Here is a 16,460-nt window from a genome sequence, read left to right as displayed (position 1 = left end):
ATGTAACTAGTGCAAACGAGGTAGAAAAGTGGAGTCAGTGTGCATCCACCCATTTCACACCCACTATGACTACAGTGTACCGTCACCAGCTCTCATGAACACACAGTGCACACACCAACATATAAATAATGATGTCAACTAACACCCATTGTCATTTCCTGTGCAATTTAACTCCCTGTGCATTACTGACATTAGTTTACATTTCCCTTTTGTCAATTACAAAACCACATTTCCACATTTAAAACTACTTTGATCATTATTTTTTACTCATGATTGTACATTTTTGTAAAGAGGTGACAAACAACTGAAATGCACAATATATTCACGCTTAGTTTAACTCCATTTACTATTTCTATGAATTTTGCAAACAACAAATTATAACCGAAATATGCACTGTTGCATATGCAAGGTCAAATAGATATGTGTGTTTTAAATGCCAACATTTAAAATCAGTAAATCATTATTCGTTATTAATATTGTTTTATTTGTCCAGCTAATGTAGCTCTAAATACACTTAAAATATATATAGTTGGGGCCTTTTTCCAGAGTTTAAAAAACAAATCAGTGTGTTTTTAATCATGTCAGTTACTTTAGGTTGTGACTGCAAAAATGTAGTATTCTGATTGATCTTTCGGAAGACTTGGCGATTAAGCTAAGTTTGACTAACTTGCTACATTTGCTCTAAACTGAAATCTACGCCATCGTTGTTTTTCAGCAATCTCTGAAACCTTGAATGAAAACAGTGTTTCTCATACATTGATTTATTTGTGGCGGGCCACAAATAAATCCCGCCTGGAACAACACTACTAGCGTGCCCTTGCGTAAGGCACTTAGCCCTCAGTTACTCCAGGGAGAATGTCCCCTGTAATTGTGCCCCACAAATAGAATCAAATTCTGTGGGAAACACTGAAACATGATTGCATTGTTAAGATCCCCCGCATAATGATCTAGACTGCAAAATGCAATTTAGCAGTGCAACAGGACTCTACCACAGAGTCTGTCTGGTCCTAATATATACAATACAGAGGGCTATTTCAGCAGCAGGGTGTAGTCTGAGCGTATAAAGGGCTCTTTCTTCCCATTCTGTTCCCTAGTCATGGGGCAACATCCCATCAGAAGATCTGTTGTTCTGACCAACACAACGCTAAAACACTCCCACTTGTTACAAATGCTCTCCAAACGCTCCTCTGGCACATGCCTTCATGAGCTTTCTGCTGTCTGCGCTATTTTTGGCGGTGGCAAGAGAGTGAACTTGTGAGGCATCATGAGTCTGCTCCTGTATTGGATGGGGAGAGCTTTTGCTTGTGTTGTAAATCCATCATTGATAGCAGCAGGTCGGCCCGAAATACACAGCCGAGTGTTTCATTTTCAGATCTGCTGATCTTTAGTGTCATGTTTTGAATGCTCCAGGCTCAAATCTATTTAGAGAAGCAGACTTATCAACACAGCTGAAGCATTTTCAACTGAAGCTGAAGCTTGAGTTGTTTTTGCCCTAAAGCAACTTCCAGTGATATAAACTTAGCTCTATCAGTATCCTGGATCTATTCTAATGTTTCTGCCTGCTCTAACTCACACAGAAAGTGATCTTTACGAATGGAAGATGTCATGTTCATTATGGCTGCTATGTATTACTTTCACATAAAGACTGGAAATGAAAGAGACAAATATCTCAGATGACTGGTACAACACATGGTATTTTTTGTTTTGCAAACACAGAAGCAATATCAGTTAAAAATATGACTTCAACATTTTCATTTCTTTACCTACTTAAAGGTCCCATGTCATGGCCATTTCTACTGATCATAATCCCATGGTTGAGGTCTACTAGAATAGATTTACATTGTTCAATGTTCCAAACTCACATTGGTTTCTCATACAGCATCTCTGTATAGTATGTGTATATTCACTCTCTGTCCTAAATGGCTTGTTGGAGCTCCTGCCCCCCCCCTTTCCTATGAGCCCACTGTGCTCTGATGTGTGATTATGTGTTACAATGGCGTTTGTTAGCAACCAGAAAATGACACCAGTAATGACAAACAGATGAGAATGCTGAGTGGGGTCTGGGTGCCGTGTTGGCGGGACGTTGCGGGGCTCGCTGCTGTGAGGAGCGGACAGTGTGAGCTGGATTACTACTGTTGTGGTTTCCTGGTTGCTGCGTGGGATTTGCGAGACAGCGAGACACAGCGAAACTCAGCCTGAGCACACACACGTGAGTGTGTGGCGAACTGTGAGTGGAGATCCACACAGCTGCGGCTGAGAAAAGATAAGGCTGAGTGTGCCGGCGAAACTCCGCGGAGTATCACGGATTTGCGGCTGAGAAAATATAAGGCTGAGTGAGTGTGTGTGTGTGTGTGTGAGGAGCTCCACAGATTGGTCCATTTGGACTAATAGGTCCATTTGGTCGTCGTTACGTCACTTGGTACCAGGAAGAAAAAAATGGAAAAAGAGAAATCTCCAACGAGGCGTTCCTGCGCAGCACAGACAGGTCTTTTCTGTGTTAGAGTTTTACTCGCTACAGGGTGTACTTTGAGGGTTTGTGACTGACCGTTTACATGCAGAAAAAGCTACATAACACACAAGGGGACGGGTAATAACCAGAAAAGCATGACATGGGACCTTTAACACTGTTCCTCAAAAATGTATGAGAGCAGAGTCGTGCCAAACCCTTGCTAGGTATTTACAGCTTCGTCCCAGCTGGTGAGTTATGTTTTTATTATTTTATATATATGCGAAATGTTAGACCTCTCAGGAAAGAGGATTGGGGGCTTTTCCTGTCCCACCTGCAGGAGTGAGAGGAAACCCCTCCCTGAAGGCAGCTTTTCCCTTTGGCATCCTGCTTCAAGTAACTGCTAACCATTTAACAAAAGTCAACTTTCAACTTTTCTTACCTGACGGACACCTACATTTTCTATATTTTAACCAAGCTGTTAAAAACCAACAAGAAGATTATGTTAAAAATAAAAACATAAAAATAACTTGAATAATAAGGGATTACTATTCTAAATGGTGTGATTATATTTGAGTTTTACACAGGTTAAGCAACCACTAGAGTAAAATTGCAAGGTCAAAATGATTTAAATGTTTGTTAGAGTTTAACAACATAATAATAATAATTAATATTTTATACCAGCAGATGGCGACAAACCCTTGGTGAAAAATGCTTCGTGCAGGCTGCTTTAAAAAAGAGAACACTTGCAGGTGTAAAGGTTGTTGTTGTATTTGTATATAATTAAAATTAGACAACAATTAAATTAACTAATTTAAAGCATTTATCTTATGTGTATGACATGCAGTGAGAAAGTAAGTATATATATATATATATATATATATATATATATATATATATATGTGTAATAAAAGCCTTACAAAACAAGCTTGCCTGCTGTGCTAATGAACACAAATGGAGGGACAGTTCAACTCCACTCTACACTTGCAGTGTTTCCCATATATTGATTTATTTGTGGCGGTCCGCCACATATGGATCTCATAAAAAAAATAAAAAATAAATAATAATAATTTCTTTTTGGTTTTTTTAATTAAAAAAAAGAAAAATGTGGTGGTCTAATAATGGATAGTGAGGCGGGCTGAAGATCGGAAGGTTGCGAGTTCAAATCCTGCCTGGAACACCACCACTGGTGTGCCCTTGAGTAAGGCACTTAGCCCTCAGTTACTCCAGGGAGAATGTTCCTGTAATTGGTCATTGTAAATTGCTTTGGAATAAGGCATCTGCTAAATGCCTAAATTGTAAATTATATTTTTGGGAGAATAAATCCCACAGATCCTCAACTCCGGTGAGTCTCACTCATTAACAACGCAACACAGAGCAACAACAACGTTGTCTACAGTAGCCATGAACTCGCATGTATTTTCTTATTTGAGGATGGGGTGGATGCGTGGGCCACCCGAATAGGTTAAGGGGCCTTTGACTTTTCTTGCCAGGGGGGGGGGGGGGGGGGTGCGGTGCCCCCACAAATAGAATCAAATTCTGTGGGAAACACTGACTTGGGTTCATGGCCTGCTTCTGGTCAGGGCTTTTAGGCTCGTCTCGGCCTTGTGGCTCTGCAGGACGGCCTATCAGACGTGTTGAATATGCCTGGAATGAAAACAGGCCGAGCGTGGAGCCTGTTTGGACAGGACTAAGAGATAACATCTACCGGGCTACTGTGGGATAATGTTTTGCAGAATGTTATCAAAGGTCCAGCTGGGGTGTGGGAAGAGAGCAGCTTTTATCAGGAATTAAGTTATGATTGATGGTTTCTTGACACAGTACAAGGGTAATGGCTAACCGAGATACAGGTGTGTTTTATGGTAGAATTGCCACACTGGGTGTAATTGTAATCTCACACAAAAGGTGAACAAATGGTACACAATAACAACATCTGCTATTAAAACCACAGATAGTAACTTCACTAAGTGCTTTAGCTTCCAAAGAGAGAAATATTTGTGAGTTATTTTGAAGGGGAGTGCTACCTTTGCGTTGTGTATTGTAGCAAGGGGTGCTCACTGCAAGAAGGCTATGCTGAGATCAGAGGCGAGATAGAAAAACAATTAAAGTCATATTTCAGTCTGTAGTTTAGTGGACAATATTGTGAGAAGAGATTGGCCTCAGGTGTTATCTTATGTGTTTACCTTATAGGACGTCTACTCTCTCTTGAACAGAGAGTTGACGTAAAGCTTGCATAGGTAACATAAGGAGAAGCCAGCAAGAATGATCCAACCTTGAAACCAACCCAGTGTTTCTGACTATGTTTTAATGAAGGCAGCAAGAAGCCCTTGCTCTGAATTGGCAAAAATTACAGTTTAATCCCAAATTATTAAATGTTTTGGTCAGAGCATTGGTTTATTGATTTTGTCAGGAGAATATCAACAACAAAAAACACAATTCAAAACACATTAACAGCCCTGGCTTTAAGTTCTGACTTCCAACTTATAATGTACAATTCACATATTAACACTAGTAGACTGCACACAACCATGCTTTGTCAGAGTTTTCCAAGACAGAATCAAACCATGACATTGAATTGAATCAAATTCAGGAAACAACAACCCTGCAGACTTGTCATTGCCTTATTAACTCTAAACAATTCAAATATAAAAACAAAATCTGTCTTTGAGAGGAAATGTATGACCCTCCCAGACAACATCTCAAATGTCCAAACGTTAAGAACTTTGTGTAATTATTCATTTGTTAAATGATTAGAGGACAGTTTAGTCGCTACTATATCAGTTTCTCTGATAAGAGCACACTGCCTTGCATTGTTTATTTCACCACCTTTTCTGAGTTATATTTCCCAGACATAGAACTATTACACCTTTGTCTTTTGCACTGATAAGCAACCTTTTATTGCATCCCACTGATTAACTAACTTCTTGCCGTCATATCCACTTCCAACATCTGCCAAAGCAGTTCCTTTAAGCACGTCCGGTTGCAGTTTTGCCCACGTTCTTAATAACATATAGTACATGTATAGCTGTATAACCTGGCTGTATGTTTTCAGCACTCAGCCAGGTTATATAATTACTGTACTGGCAGCAGGCAGCGGACAATATTGTTGTGTGTGTATCCATGCATAGATAGTATGCCCAGAGGCCAAACACCAGTGCCCACTTCTTGCTTTTCCATCTGGTGCTATGTTGCTTCCGAGTCTAGACATAAAAGAAAACGTCAATAGAACTCCGCAAAAACCTGCCAATTTCTCTTCCAGCGGGGGCGGGGGAGATGGGGGGTTAGTAGTATGTCTGGCAGACATTACTGGTCACTGGCAACATCCTGAAGCACAAGGACCGTGGAATTAAAGCTTTATCTCTGGATTACCACTAAATATAGACGCTTGGGTCCAATCCAGCGCAAAGTCCATGCCATGTACGTCCTCTGCTCGTTTCCATGTGTTGCGTAATGTCATGCTCAGCTGGATATTACAATGAGGGTGATGCCGCAGGGGATGTTCAATAGGTGTTTGGAAAGAAATTAACATGAGTGTGTGCATGTAGGGATGAATGTCTGTAAGGCTTACACTTATCTGTGACAAGATTAGAGGTTGGTTTTCCCCCCATCATGCCTCAAGGGGAATTCTGCTCTATGTACTGTATGGTTTCTTGGAGATGAGGCTTGAAAACAACATATTTTTGCCCCAAATAAAGCAAATTGTTAACACTTAAACAACAACTGGAAACAGCAGCTTTGCTTAGAGTGCTTGTATCAGTTGATGTCTAAATGCAATAACTCTAGAACCCAAAACACGGGGTAGTTACTTCATGATTTGATTAGAGGACAATATGATTTAGTGTTTATACAGGTTAAATACCTTTGAAAGCAGGCAGCTTCTGCAGCTCCCTGTTGTTGCTCAAGCTGAAACGAGAGGAGCTCTGCCTCTTGTCCTTTTTGACAGGTGTCTGGGAACCTGGCTGCTTCCCCTTTAGCAGCTGAGTGGTGGGAGGAGCACTATTGCTAGCCTTCCTGTTAGAGCTCTGCTGAAACAAGAGAGAGAAAACACATTAGTGACAGGGCGATAGCGCTAGCACATATTGTGAACTGTGTGTGAAAGAGAGTGCAATATGTCTTTGTGAATCAGATACAACTGTGTGACTGCCACACTAAATGAAGGATTTCTTTATATGCAATAGCTAAGGTCATGAATCACTCTTTACCCAATGTAGAGATACTATATACTAGAGATGTAACGATATACCGAATATCGCGATAAATAAACGTCTCAATGCCGTCATGAGACTGACAGAATCTATCGCGATATTACATGGTTAATTCATTTTTTGAACCTTTATTTAACCAGGTGGTCCCATTGAGATCATCGATCTCGTTTTCAAGGGAGACCTGTCCAACATGGCAGCAAGTAGGTTACAACATGAACATAAAACAACAGATAACACAAAAAGATGTAGGGCTACATTTACATACCTAGAGACATTGACAAGTACCGTATATGTATATCTCGCCCTGTCAATAAGCCTCACCTTCTTGGCAAAAACTGTATTGTTTTTGAAGTGCTGGAGAGACAATGCCCAGTTTTACCCACTGCTGTCACCCATGGCCAAAGCCTATCTCTCTGTCCCACTGAGGTGGCGTTAGACTTTTTCGCTGTCCGTCATTTTGACAGACAGGATCGTAAAATGTCCTTGTTTATTTGTGAGGTGCAGTGGCACAAAGAACATGCCTACTTTGTTTGGTAGTACTAGTAGGTAAAAAAAACACTGGTTGTTCTTGTTCCAGTCTGTTACTGTCACTTTGTTTTTGACTAGAGATGTGCCGATCCGATCACGTGATCGGGGATCGGAGCCGATCACGTGACTTTCAAAAAATCGGGGATCGGGAGAAAAAAATCGGGGATCGGGATTTTTTTTTATTTATTTTTTTTATAAAAAAAAATTTTTTAATTTAATGTTACAAAACAAAAATGACCATGTTCACGTCTTAAAGTCATCCTGAGGACTTAGTCTGGGGGTCTACTTTTTCAAGTCAGGATATCTCTGCTGTTCCACAATTGTGGAAAATAAATTGTGCTTCCTGCGATTTCAATATTGCACTCATCAATATCAGTATAAAAACGAACCATCATGACTTTGTATTCACTAATTATTAACCTACCCAGCTGTGTTCTAGAGAGGACTAAATAAAAAGCTTAGTGAGGCGTGATTTAATCCTGATGTGGAATAAAGTGAAAGTGGAAACTTTCTCACAGCTGGTCCCACCTGCCTGCTGGGATCGATTCATCAACACACACTTGACAGGGCACAAAGTGTACTTCACCAGATGCAGCTGTGGGGCTGTGTCAGACCGAGTCACAGGGGAATTATTAAACTCAGTTAAGACCCAGCTGAAGTCACTCACAGTCAGTACAAGAAAGCAGCCTAAGAGCTGGGCAACAAGCAAGCTGTATAGCTAAGTGGGAAATAACAGCTTGCAGCCCAGCAATTTCAATATGACGCAACATTGAAGCCATGGTACGCATGGCTGCTGACACACAACAGCAATCCTGCTTGCATAGATAATTGACATCAAGGCAAAAATGTTTCTTTTGGAGGGGGAAATACATGAATGTGATACAGTTCTGTCTGTTTTTGTAAATAGCGAGCAGAAAACTTTTTCAAGCATTTTAGTAATTACAAGGGACTGGATTGTGTAATACAGCAGCCCCCAAAATACAAACAGGTGGTCAGCAGACGGTCCAATATGAATATTAGATGTAATGGGGAGGACAGTACGGCACAAACAGATGTCCACTGTCAACCAGGGCTTAAAAAGGGGGCATCAAGGTTTTTGTTTACTTCAAAATGGAAAAGAAAAGAGTTGAAATCTTTTCAAAATGGTTCAGTGATGTTCCAATAAATGGTCATTGCTGAGTTCATGGAAGAAGTTGATTTTCTTTTGTTAAAAGATGCATTTTAACTTGGAAAAATCACAACAATACTGTTTGGAATCATGCTGTGCACTATGTGTGGATACGCTCATACTTTTTTTACAAATACAGTACATGACCATGTCGTGCAATACTGTGAGAAAAATGATTCACACCAGCTGCCTGTGCTATTACAGGACCAACACAATGTTTAACAGCTACTGCTTTGGCATGTCCAGATGTGACCAAATCCAGATGTCAGAGCAACTTTATTAGCCTTTCTTTTAAAGTTTTATACATATTGAGAGGTTATGTAGAATGATGCATAACCTTTTTATACAAGTGTATTCACTTCTGTGTTCATTTCTGAGAAACCAATAACAGTGTTGTCCTTTCCGTATTGATAAATAAAGATTACCAGTCGAATTTGTTCACATGTGTTGATTAGAAACTAGTCTCGTGGCCTGATTAAACATAGGCCTATAACAATAAATACTATTATCGACCTACGTACTATATATGAACATGAACTCTGTTAGGACACAGCCTTACTAAACAGGTAGCACATACAGTACAACCTTCGAATTCCATTTGCAATATCTGATTATTATTAAAAGTTCAACATAATTGTAATAGTATGCATTAGTATGATATCAGTTGCATAGAATGGTATTCAAATGATGATGATAATATCATTCATTACTTGGAACAATATATTGTCAGTCAAAAACCATTATTGTGTCCTCATTAAACACCCATTACTACATTTAACTGCATATTAAAATATCAGTTATTGCACATGACACCAGTATTACAAAGGATTTGGTGAGTATATTAATATTGAGCATACTAAGGACATATTAACATGTATGGAGAAACTCCACTTATTGGCAAGTGCCATGAACGGATGTCATCTGCAAGCACTGGATCATCAATAAACAGCAACATTAGGGTGTGTTCACACCTGCCTTGTATAGTCCGGTTGAATCGAACCCTGGTGCGTTTAGCCGCTTGGTGCGGTTCATTTGGGTCGGTGTGAACGCAGTCCGAGACCTCTTAAGTGAACTAAACAACCGGACTCTGGTCCGCTAAAATAGGTGGTCTCGGAGCGCTTGCTTGCGAACTCTGGAGCGGTTCATTGCTGGTGTGAACGCAGTCCGCACCAAAACATAGGACGCGCAGTATTTACGTGTCACAAGAACGCGGATATCTTCAAAAATCTTTAGTGAAAGAGTCTTTCAAGACATCCGCGGTTGTTTAGTTAAAGAGTAAAGCAGAATTAAGTGTTGAACAGTGTCGTGTAAAGTAAAAATTCTCCGTCAGCTACATAAAAGTAAGAACACCTGTCGTCGGTGAAACGCCCCTCCTTACTGCAGAACGTCTCTCATGGATAAACAGGAAAAGAACACCGACAGGCTGATTACTCCAAGTGCGGTTCTACAAGTGCTGTCTCCGACGCTGCAGCTTCACGGCCCGTCCACACAGCGGCGTGCGTTGACGCTTCCCCATTCACTTTGAATGGGGTGACGTCACTTTTAGCCGAAATGCATCGTGGGAAGCGACGTGGAGCGTAGCTGGCGTGGCTCGCTGAAAAAGTTGAGCAATGTTCAACTTTTGACGCCTCGGCGAGGCGTCAGCCAATCGAATCATATGCCAGTACAAGCTCTAGCCAATCAAACCGCTGCTTGTGTGTCAGGGGCGGGAGATTCATGTGATTGGTTGTTGGTCGAGTGTCAGACACGCCCGCCGGCAAGCGTCAGCGCACGCTGCTGTGTGGACGGGCCGTCATGCTACTCGATCAGGAGCCCGACGCGAAGCGGAGGGATCTAGATCGGCATGAAGGTGTTCTTTTCCCCATAATGACCGCGCTGCTGCACATTATCCCGCTTATTACATGGCCACATTCTCAACAAAGTAACGACATGACTCCCAATATCAATTGAAATGCTTTTGTGGATTTAGAAAATGATTTTATTGATTTAAAAAATAGTGGATGTATTTAAATTGACATGCATCCGCTAAGAAAAATAGTCCGTTGTTACTGTTTGAACTAACGTAGCAACGGCAGGAACTGCTTCGATTGCGTTTTTGAGGAGCTTTTTGATTACAGATTTGAAAAAATCGTTGCTTGCTTTAAAAGTAGCACAATTCATTATGTCAAACCTTGGGAAGTATCTAGATATCCCTGCCCTAATGCCAAAGTAACTGGCAACTGAATATGTGTCGCCGTCTGACCTATGTCTGGACCGCTGCGTAAAAAGGAGGGTTTCTGCCCGTTACTTCTCCGCTGTTTTCTTGTCGCTCTTGTCTTGTCAGTTAGTTTCAGCCAAACGGTATACAGTTCAATCGAACGGACTTCTTTGTGCAGATGTGAGCGTCCTTAACAACGGTCAATAAATCCTTGTCTGTCTGTTCTGGATTAAAAACGTGTCACGTGTTTTAAATTGACCAATCAGAATCGAGTATTCAACAAAGCCATGTAATAATATTTTTTTAACGGACGTTGTCTGATTATATAATCATATGTCTGTTGATCTCCAGACTAACAGCAGCATGAGAATAACCTGCCGAAAGTGCCGATGCTCCATGGCGGAGGCTCCGCTAGAAATTGCCGGGATTTGCGTTTGTACGGTACCCCAATAATGTCTGACCAATGGTTGAACAGCATTTCCGAGCACATGACTTGTGTTTAAAATGTATACGTTTGAGTTTTTCCCGTGTGAACGCAAACCGAACCTTCTGAAAAATGAAACAATGTAAACTGTCTGGTGCGCACCAGAGAGCGGACTATTAGGTGTGAATGCACCCTAAAAAAAGGGCATGTACAACCAAGGCTGGTCAATGACCCCTAAACGGAATCACTGCAAAGGACTCCAATTTACAGTACACATTCCATTTTCACATTATAATATCAGAAGCATATCACTTGTTAGCACAAAAACTTCCAATAAGTATTTGTATTAAAGTGGACATGGTTAACCCAACGTTACCTCCTTCTCTGAATTGTCTTGTCCTCCACTCTTGCCCACTTTACCAGACTTAAGGGACTCCTGAAAGAGAAAGTTGAAGTTCCTAGGTCAACTTAACGTTAACAAATAACTAAGGAGCCAACATCATTAAGCAGTCTATCAAAGAAAATGTTAGCTAAAAATAGCATGCCTGCCCACCCAGTCTCACACTCCTGTTTGAATACACTGGCAAGTCTGCTGCTCGCCAGCTAATGTTACTCAATAGCATTTACACGACCCCGGCTTCAAGCTTTAAACAAAATATACAACGCTTACTTAATACAACTTAGCACACACACGTTGTCATACACAAATATTTTCAAAGTATGCAACATCACTTTGGGAAAACGGTGCTTAATTTAAATAAGGCAGGACAAGTGCTAACATGTAGGCAGAATAGCGGCTAGCTGCAGATCATTGCAGGTTTGCTAACGTATATGATGGGACCCTGCGCTGAAAGCTGTATTAAATGTCTTGTTATAACGCCGGTTTTGAATAAATACACTTAAATACATCTCATGCGAACTTTTTCTCCAAACGTCACAACCTCTTATCAATTCTGAAACTCACCTTGTCTTTTTTCGTTTTATTCGGCATTGTACAACCGTAGCCGCCCTTGCTCCCCTCTCGGAAAACGTTACTCCACTCCACAACCCAAATCTTGACAACTCAGGGTACCTCACTGAAGGCGGTTCAGCCCGTCCTCAAGCTGTGATTGGCTGCTGTCTGTCAGCTGACACCAACGTCAGAGCAGCGGGAGCTCCCGTCTATGGGAGCTCCCTGTCTGGTGGTCGGTGACAGTATGGATACACGTGAGACAGCAGGATCCATCATGTTCATGTAACGGACCGACTCTAGGGCCCTTTCTCATTTCTCGAACTCCCCTCCTTGACTCCCCTCCTTGACTCCCCTCCTCGACTCTTATCCTCGATACTTAGTCCCGCCCACAGGAGATGCAAGCCGAGGAGGGGAACCGAGGAGAGAGGAGGGGAAGCAGCAGGCGGTTAGAGAAATGAGAACTCCTCTCCTCTGAGCGGTCATTTTAAAGAGACGTCCATTAATGATGACAGAAGGCACAGCAGCCCTCTGTCGATGGACAGATGTGTTCATGATGACTTATATATTTACTTTTATTCATTCACAGTGCGGTATAATGAGACAATAACAGGCTACAAATGCGGACACGCACGCACACACACATATGTATATATTTATATAAATATATACAATTTCAGAATCAAACAGAGCACTCTCATAATAACGTAACACTATCAGAGACTGGATATATCCCCCCCAATGAGGAAAATAAATTACGGGCCAAAAGTTGTATTTACAAGTATTAAAAGTAAGCAGAGGACACCAAACCAACTGAGACCTGTCTGTCCGCTGCATCTACGCACACACTGTACCACACACACCTACACCACACACATGCACATACAGCTCCTAAAACAGGCTACAGCCGTTGTGTATTTTATTGTGAAGCACTAAATGGTTTTAGAAAAATATCGACTCTTTGTTTGTAGATATCTACTAAACTAAAGCAAATAAAGAGAGTAGGCCTGTTATACTGAGTGATATTACACACTGCTCTGCTTTCTGCATGGACCTCACAGCTGTTCTCACTGTAAACATCGCGTACCGATGAAAGCAGTTAATAAAATAATATCCAGGGGATGCATGCAGAGCTGTCATTGGCTGAGATAAGTCCGGCCGTGGGTCACGACCTTTATATATAGTCTATGGTCACGACTCTTTGAAACATCTCTGTTGCCGGAAATGCATCCACGAAGGAGCCGTGGAGGACCGTGGAGGACCCATCAGTGTATCCTCGGTTATAGCTCCTCCAAAGAGCCTCCTCGACGCTCGGTCCGACTCCTCGGTCCTCGAAGTGCATTTAGAGAAATGAGATGTCCTTCAACATGGCGCGCTAAAATTCATTTCCGGGTCACTACCGGAGGACCGAGGAGGGGGATTTGATTAAATGAGAAAGGGCCCCGGTCTAGAGAGGCTTCTCAATACTCAAATTTCCCCTCCTCGACTCCCCTCCTCGATACTTAGACCCGCCCACAGGAGATGCGAGCGGAGGACCGAGGAGAGAGGAGGGGAAGCAGCAGACGTTTAAAGAAATGAGAACTCCTCTCCTCTGAGCGGTCATATTAAAGCGACGTCCGTTCATTATTACGTGACAACAGCTGCATCAGCTGTCGAGTGTTTCGTCATATTTTATAATCTCTGTTAGATCAGCTGAACATTGTTCCCCCACATATGTACTTTTAATTCATTGAGAGTGCGGTATAATGAGACAATAACAGGCTACAGATGCGGACACACACACACAAATATATTTATATAAATATATGCAATTTAAAGTATGAGAGCACTCTCATAATAACGTAACACAATCAGAGACTGGATATATCCCCCCCTCTCTCTGGTCGCTGAAATGGGGAATTGAAATTACGGGCCAAAAGTTGTATTTGCAAGTATTAAAAGTAAGCAGAGGACACCAAACCAACTGAGACCTGTCTGTCCGCCGCATCTGCGCACTGTACAACACACACCTAAACACTGTATAACACGCACCGACACTGTACCACACACACCTACAGCTCCTAACGCATAATCAGGCTACAGCCGTTGTGTATTTTATTATGTGAAGCACTAAATGGTCTTAGAAAAATATCGACTCTTTGTTTGTAGATATCTACTAAACTAAAGCAAATGAAGAGAGTAGGCCTGTTATACTGAGTGATATATATTTTACACACTGCTCTGCTTTCTGCACGGGCCTCACAGCTGTTCTCACTGTAAACATCACTTTGCGATGAGAGCAGTTTCTAAAATAATATCCAGGGGATGCATGCAGAGCTGTCATTGGCTGAGATAAGTCCGGCCGTGCGTGACGCCTCCACCGTTCCCGGAAATGCATCCGCGGAGGAGCCGTGGAGGAACCATCAGTGTATCCTCGGTTATAGCTCCTCCAGAGAGCCTCCTCGACGCTCGATCCTCGGTCCTCGGTGTGCATTTAGAGAAATGAGACGTCCTTCAAAATGGCGCGCTGAAATTCATTTCCGGGTCACTACCGGAGGACCGAGGAGTCGAGGAGTTGAGGAGGGGAAATTTGAGTATTGAGAAGCCTCTTAGGACATGTTCCTTTTAATGCATCCATGGCTGCCATACAACTTGCTTTACTGCTCCCATTTCCTCTGTCACTTTCAGATCTTATCCCATAGTTTGCATTTATGATTTGTTCGCTCACTTGCTCTGAACCATCTACACAAGCTAGAAGGCTATTTTGCATAATAATTAATTTAATTGTTCAGCAAAGATGGACTATATCTATATGGACACCATGCTTCTTAGCTTATGTTATTATATGCTAGTTATTTGAGTGTTTATTTTTATACCAGACAGAATATATTCAACTGATAGACTGCACAAAAATAAGTTAGACAATGCATATCTATAGACCAGAAAAATACTAATTAAATACATTTCATCACAGAATTTCATTCAAGTAAAAGGTAACATACCTTTATGGACGATAGCTCCTTTAACATGAGATATATTTGGAAAAGAACACACGAAAAGGAGTGCAATAATCTTATATTAAATTATTGCACTCCTTTCGTGTGTTCTTTTCCAAATATATCTCACGTTAAAGTAAAGCACGTTTAAAGTAATCGACTCATTGACTGTTGTATCTAACTTCTATGTTCCTCTTGCTGGTTATCCAGTTCTAGAATATTTGAAGAGCTTGGTAGAGCCACTGAGTCTTCTATGTATGCAGCAGCTGGATCACCTTAGTGTTTTATTACTGCCATCTACTGGCATTAGACGGTCTTAGTTTGGCTATTTTTACAACTAAATGTTATGAATACATTCATGTTATCCCCCAAACTCCAATAACTGTTTATGAATTCATCGTTTTATATGCCTCTTTTTCTGTAGTAGGGCGGCAGTGGTTCAGTCTTTAGGGGATTGGACTTTGGAACGAAGGGTCGCCGGTTCACGTCCCAATCGGACCAAGAAATACGGAGTGTGGACTGGTACTGAAGAGGAGCCAGTTCACCTCCTGGGCCACTGCCGAAGTGCCCTTGAGCAAGGCACCTAACCCCCAACTGCTCACTGGCGGCAAATAGACCGGCTGACTCCGCTCTGACCTCTCAACTGCATGTGCATGCAGCATGTGTGCATATAACTGTATTGTATATGTATGTTCATGTTGTAAAAAGTGTGTACTGTATTACCTGTATGAAAACGCATGTGTGTGTATGACAGAGTGGAAACTGAATTTCCCCCTCCCATCTTCTTTTAGTCCTTAGGACATTGTAATGTTAAAGGTCCCATGTCATGGACATTTCTACTGATCATAATTCCATTGTTGAGGTCTACTAGAATAGATTTATATTGTGCAATTTTCCAAAATCACATTGGTTTCTCATACAGCATCTCTGTATAGTATGTGTATTCTTCACTCTGTCCTAAACGGCTTGTTGGAGCTCCTGCCCCCCCCCTCCCTGTGAGCCCAGTGGCCGTCTGCGAGACAGCGAGACACAGCCCGAACACACACACACACACACACACCCGCAGCCTGGCTGGAGTTTGTGTGTGTGCTGTGCTCACACACCGACTCACAGGGTGTTTCTCAATGTCGAGGACGCTTGCTTGGTGTGCAGCCTCGAAATTTCCCGTTACGAAGTACACCGGCCTTGGTAGAATTCCAAGTATGCTGGACATTGGAACAGTCCTTCGGCGGCACTCGATGACGTAGTATGCTTGAAATAGTGGTTCTGGAGCAGCCTTCCTCGACAGTGAAAAACAGCCTCGCCGCGTCCCGCCGTCTCAGGGAGGAGAAATCGGCGGAGCTGCAGCTGAGAAAAGATTTAGGGTGTTTCTCAATGTCGAGTACGCTTGCTTGGTAGCACATGTCTTCCGAGTCACTTGCTTCAGAAGCGAGGCAAGAATACTTCCTGGCATTCGGAAAACAAAGAGTGGAACAGGCTAGCAAGTGTGCAGGTGTGCGTCATATGAGAGGCCCCGCCTTACATTTTCCGCCACAGATTTGGGGAAATTGGTCCGTGCGCAAAGCATT

The 16,460-nt window shown here is 42.0% G+C and overlaps 1 protein-coding gene across 2 annotated transcripts in view; it reads right to left on the bottom strand.

The window, feature by feature from the left end:
- Positions 1-12,116, bottom strand: part of ppp2r5cb (protein phosphatase 2, regulatory subunit B', gamma b) — a 37,010-nt gene extending 24,894 nt beyond the window's left edge. The window contains exons 1-3 of one of the 2 annotated variants that reach the window (XM_034076248.1): positions 11,933-12,116; positions 11,345-11,404; positions 6,306-6,471 (exon numbers count right to left, since the gene is read on the bottom strand). In XM_034076248.1, coding sequence (XP_033932139.1) covers positions 6,306-6,471; positions 11,345-11,404; positions 11,933-11,959 — 253 coding nt within the window. In that variant the 5' untranslated portion in view covers positions 11,960-12,116. The remainder of the gene's footprint in view (positions 1-6,305; positions 6,472-11,344; positions 11,405-11,932) is intronic. The other variant, XM_034076249.1, reaches the window with a different exon arrangement.
- Between the last annotated feature and the right edge of the window lie 4,344 nt (positions 12,117-16,460).

The sequence above is a fragment of the Pseudochaenichthys georgianus genome, chromosome 24 (assembly GCF_902827115.2).
Source record: "Pseudochaenichthys georgianus chromosome 24, fPseGeo1.2, whole genome shotgun sequence".
Classification (NCBI taxonomy): domain Eukaryota; kingdom Metazoa; phylum Chordata; class Actinopteri; order Perciformes; family Channichthyidae; genus Pseudochaenichthys; species Pseudochaenichthys georgianus.
Note: the sequence above shows the minus strand (reverse complement) of the source record. Positions and strands in the feature narration are given on the sequence as shown.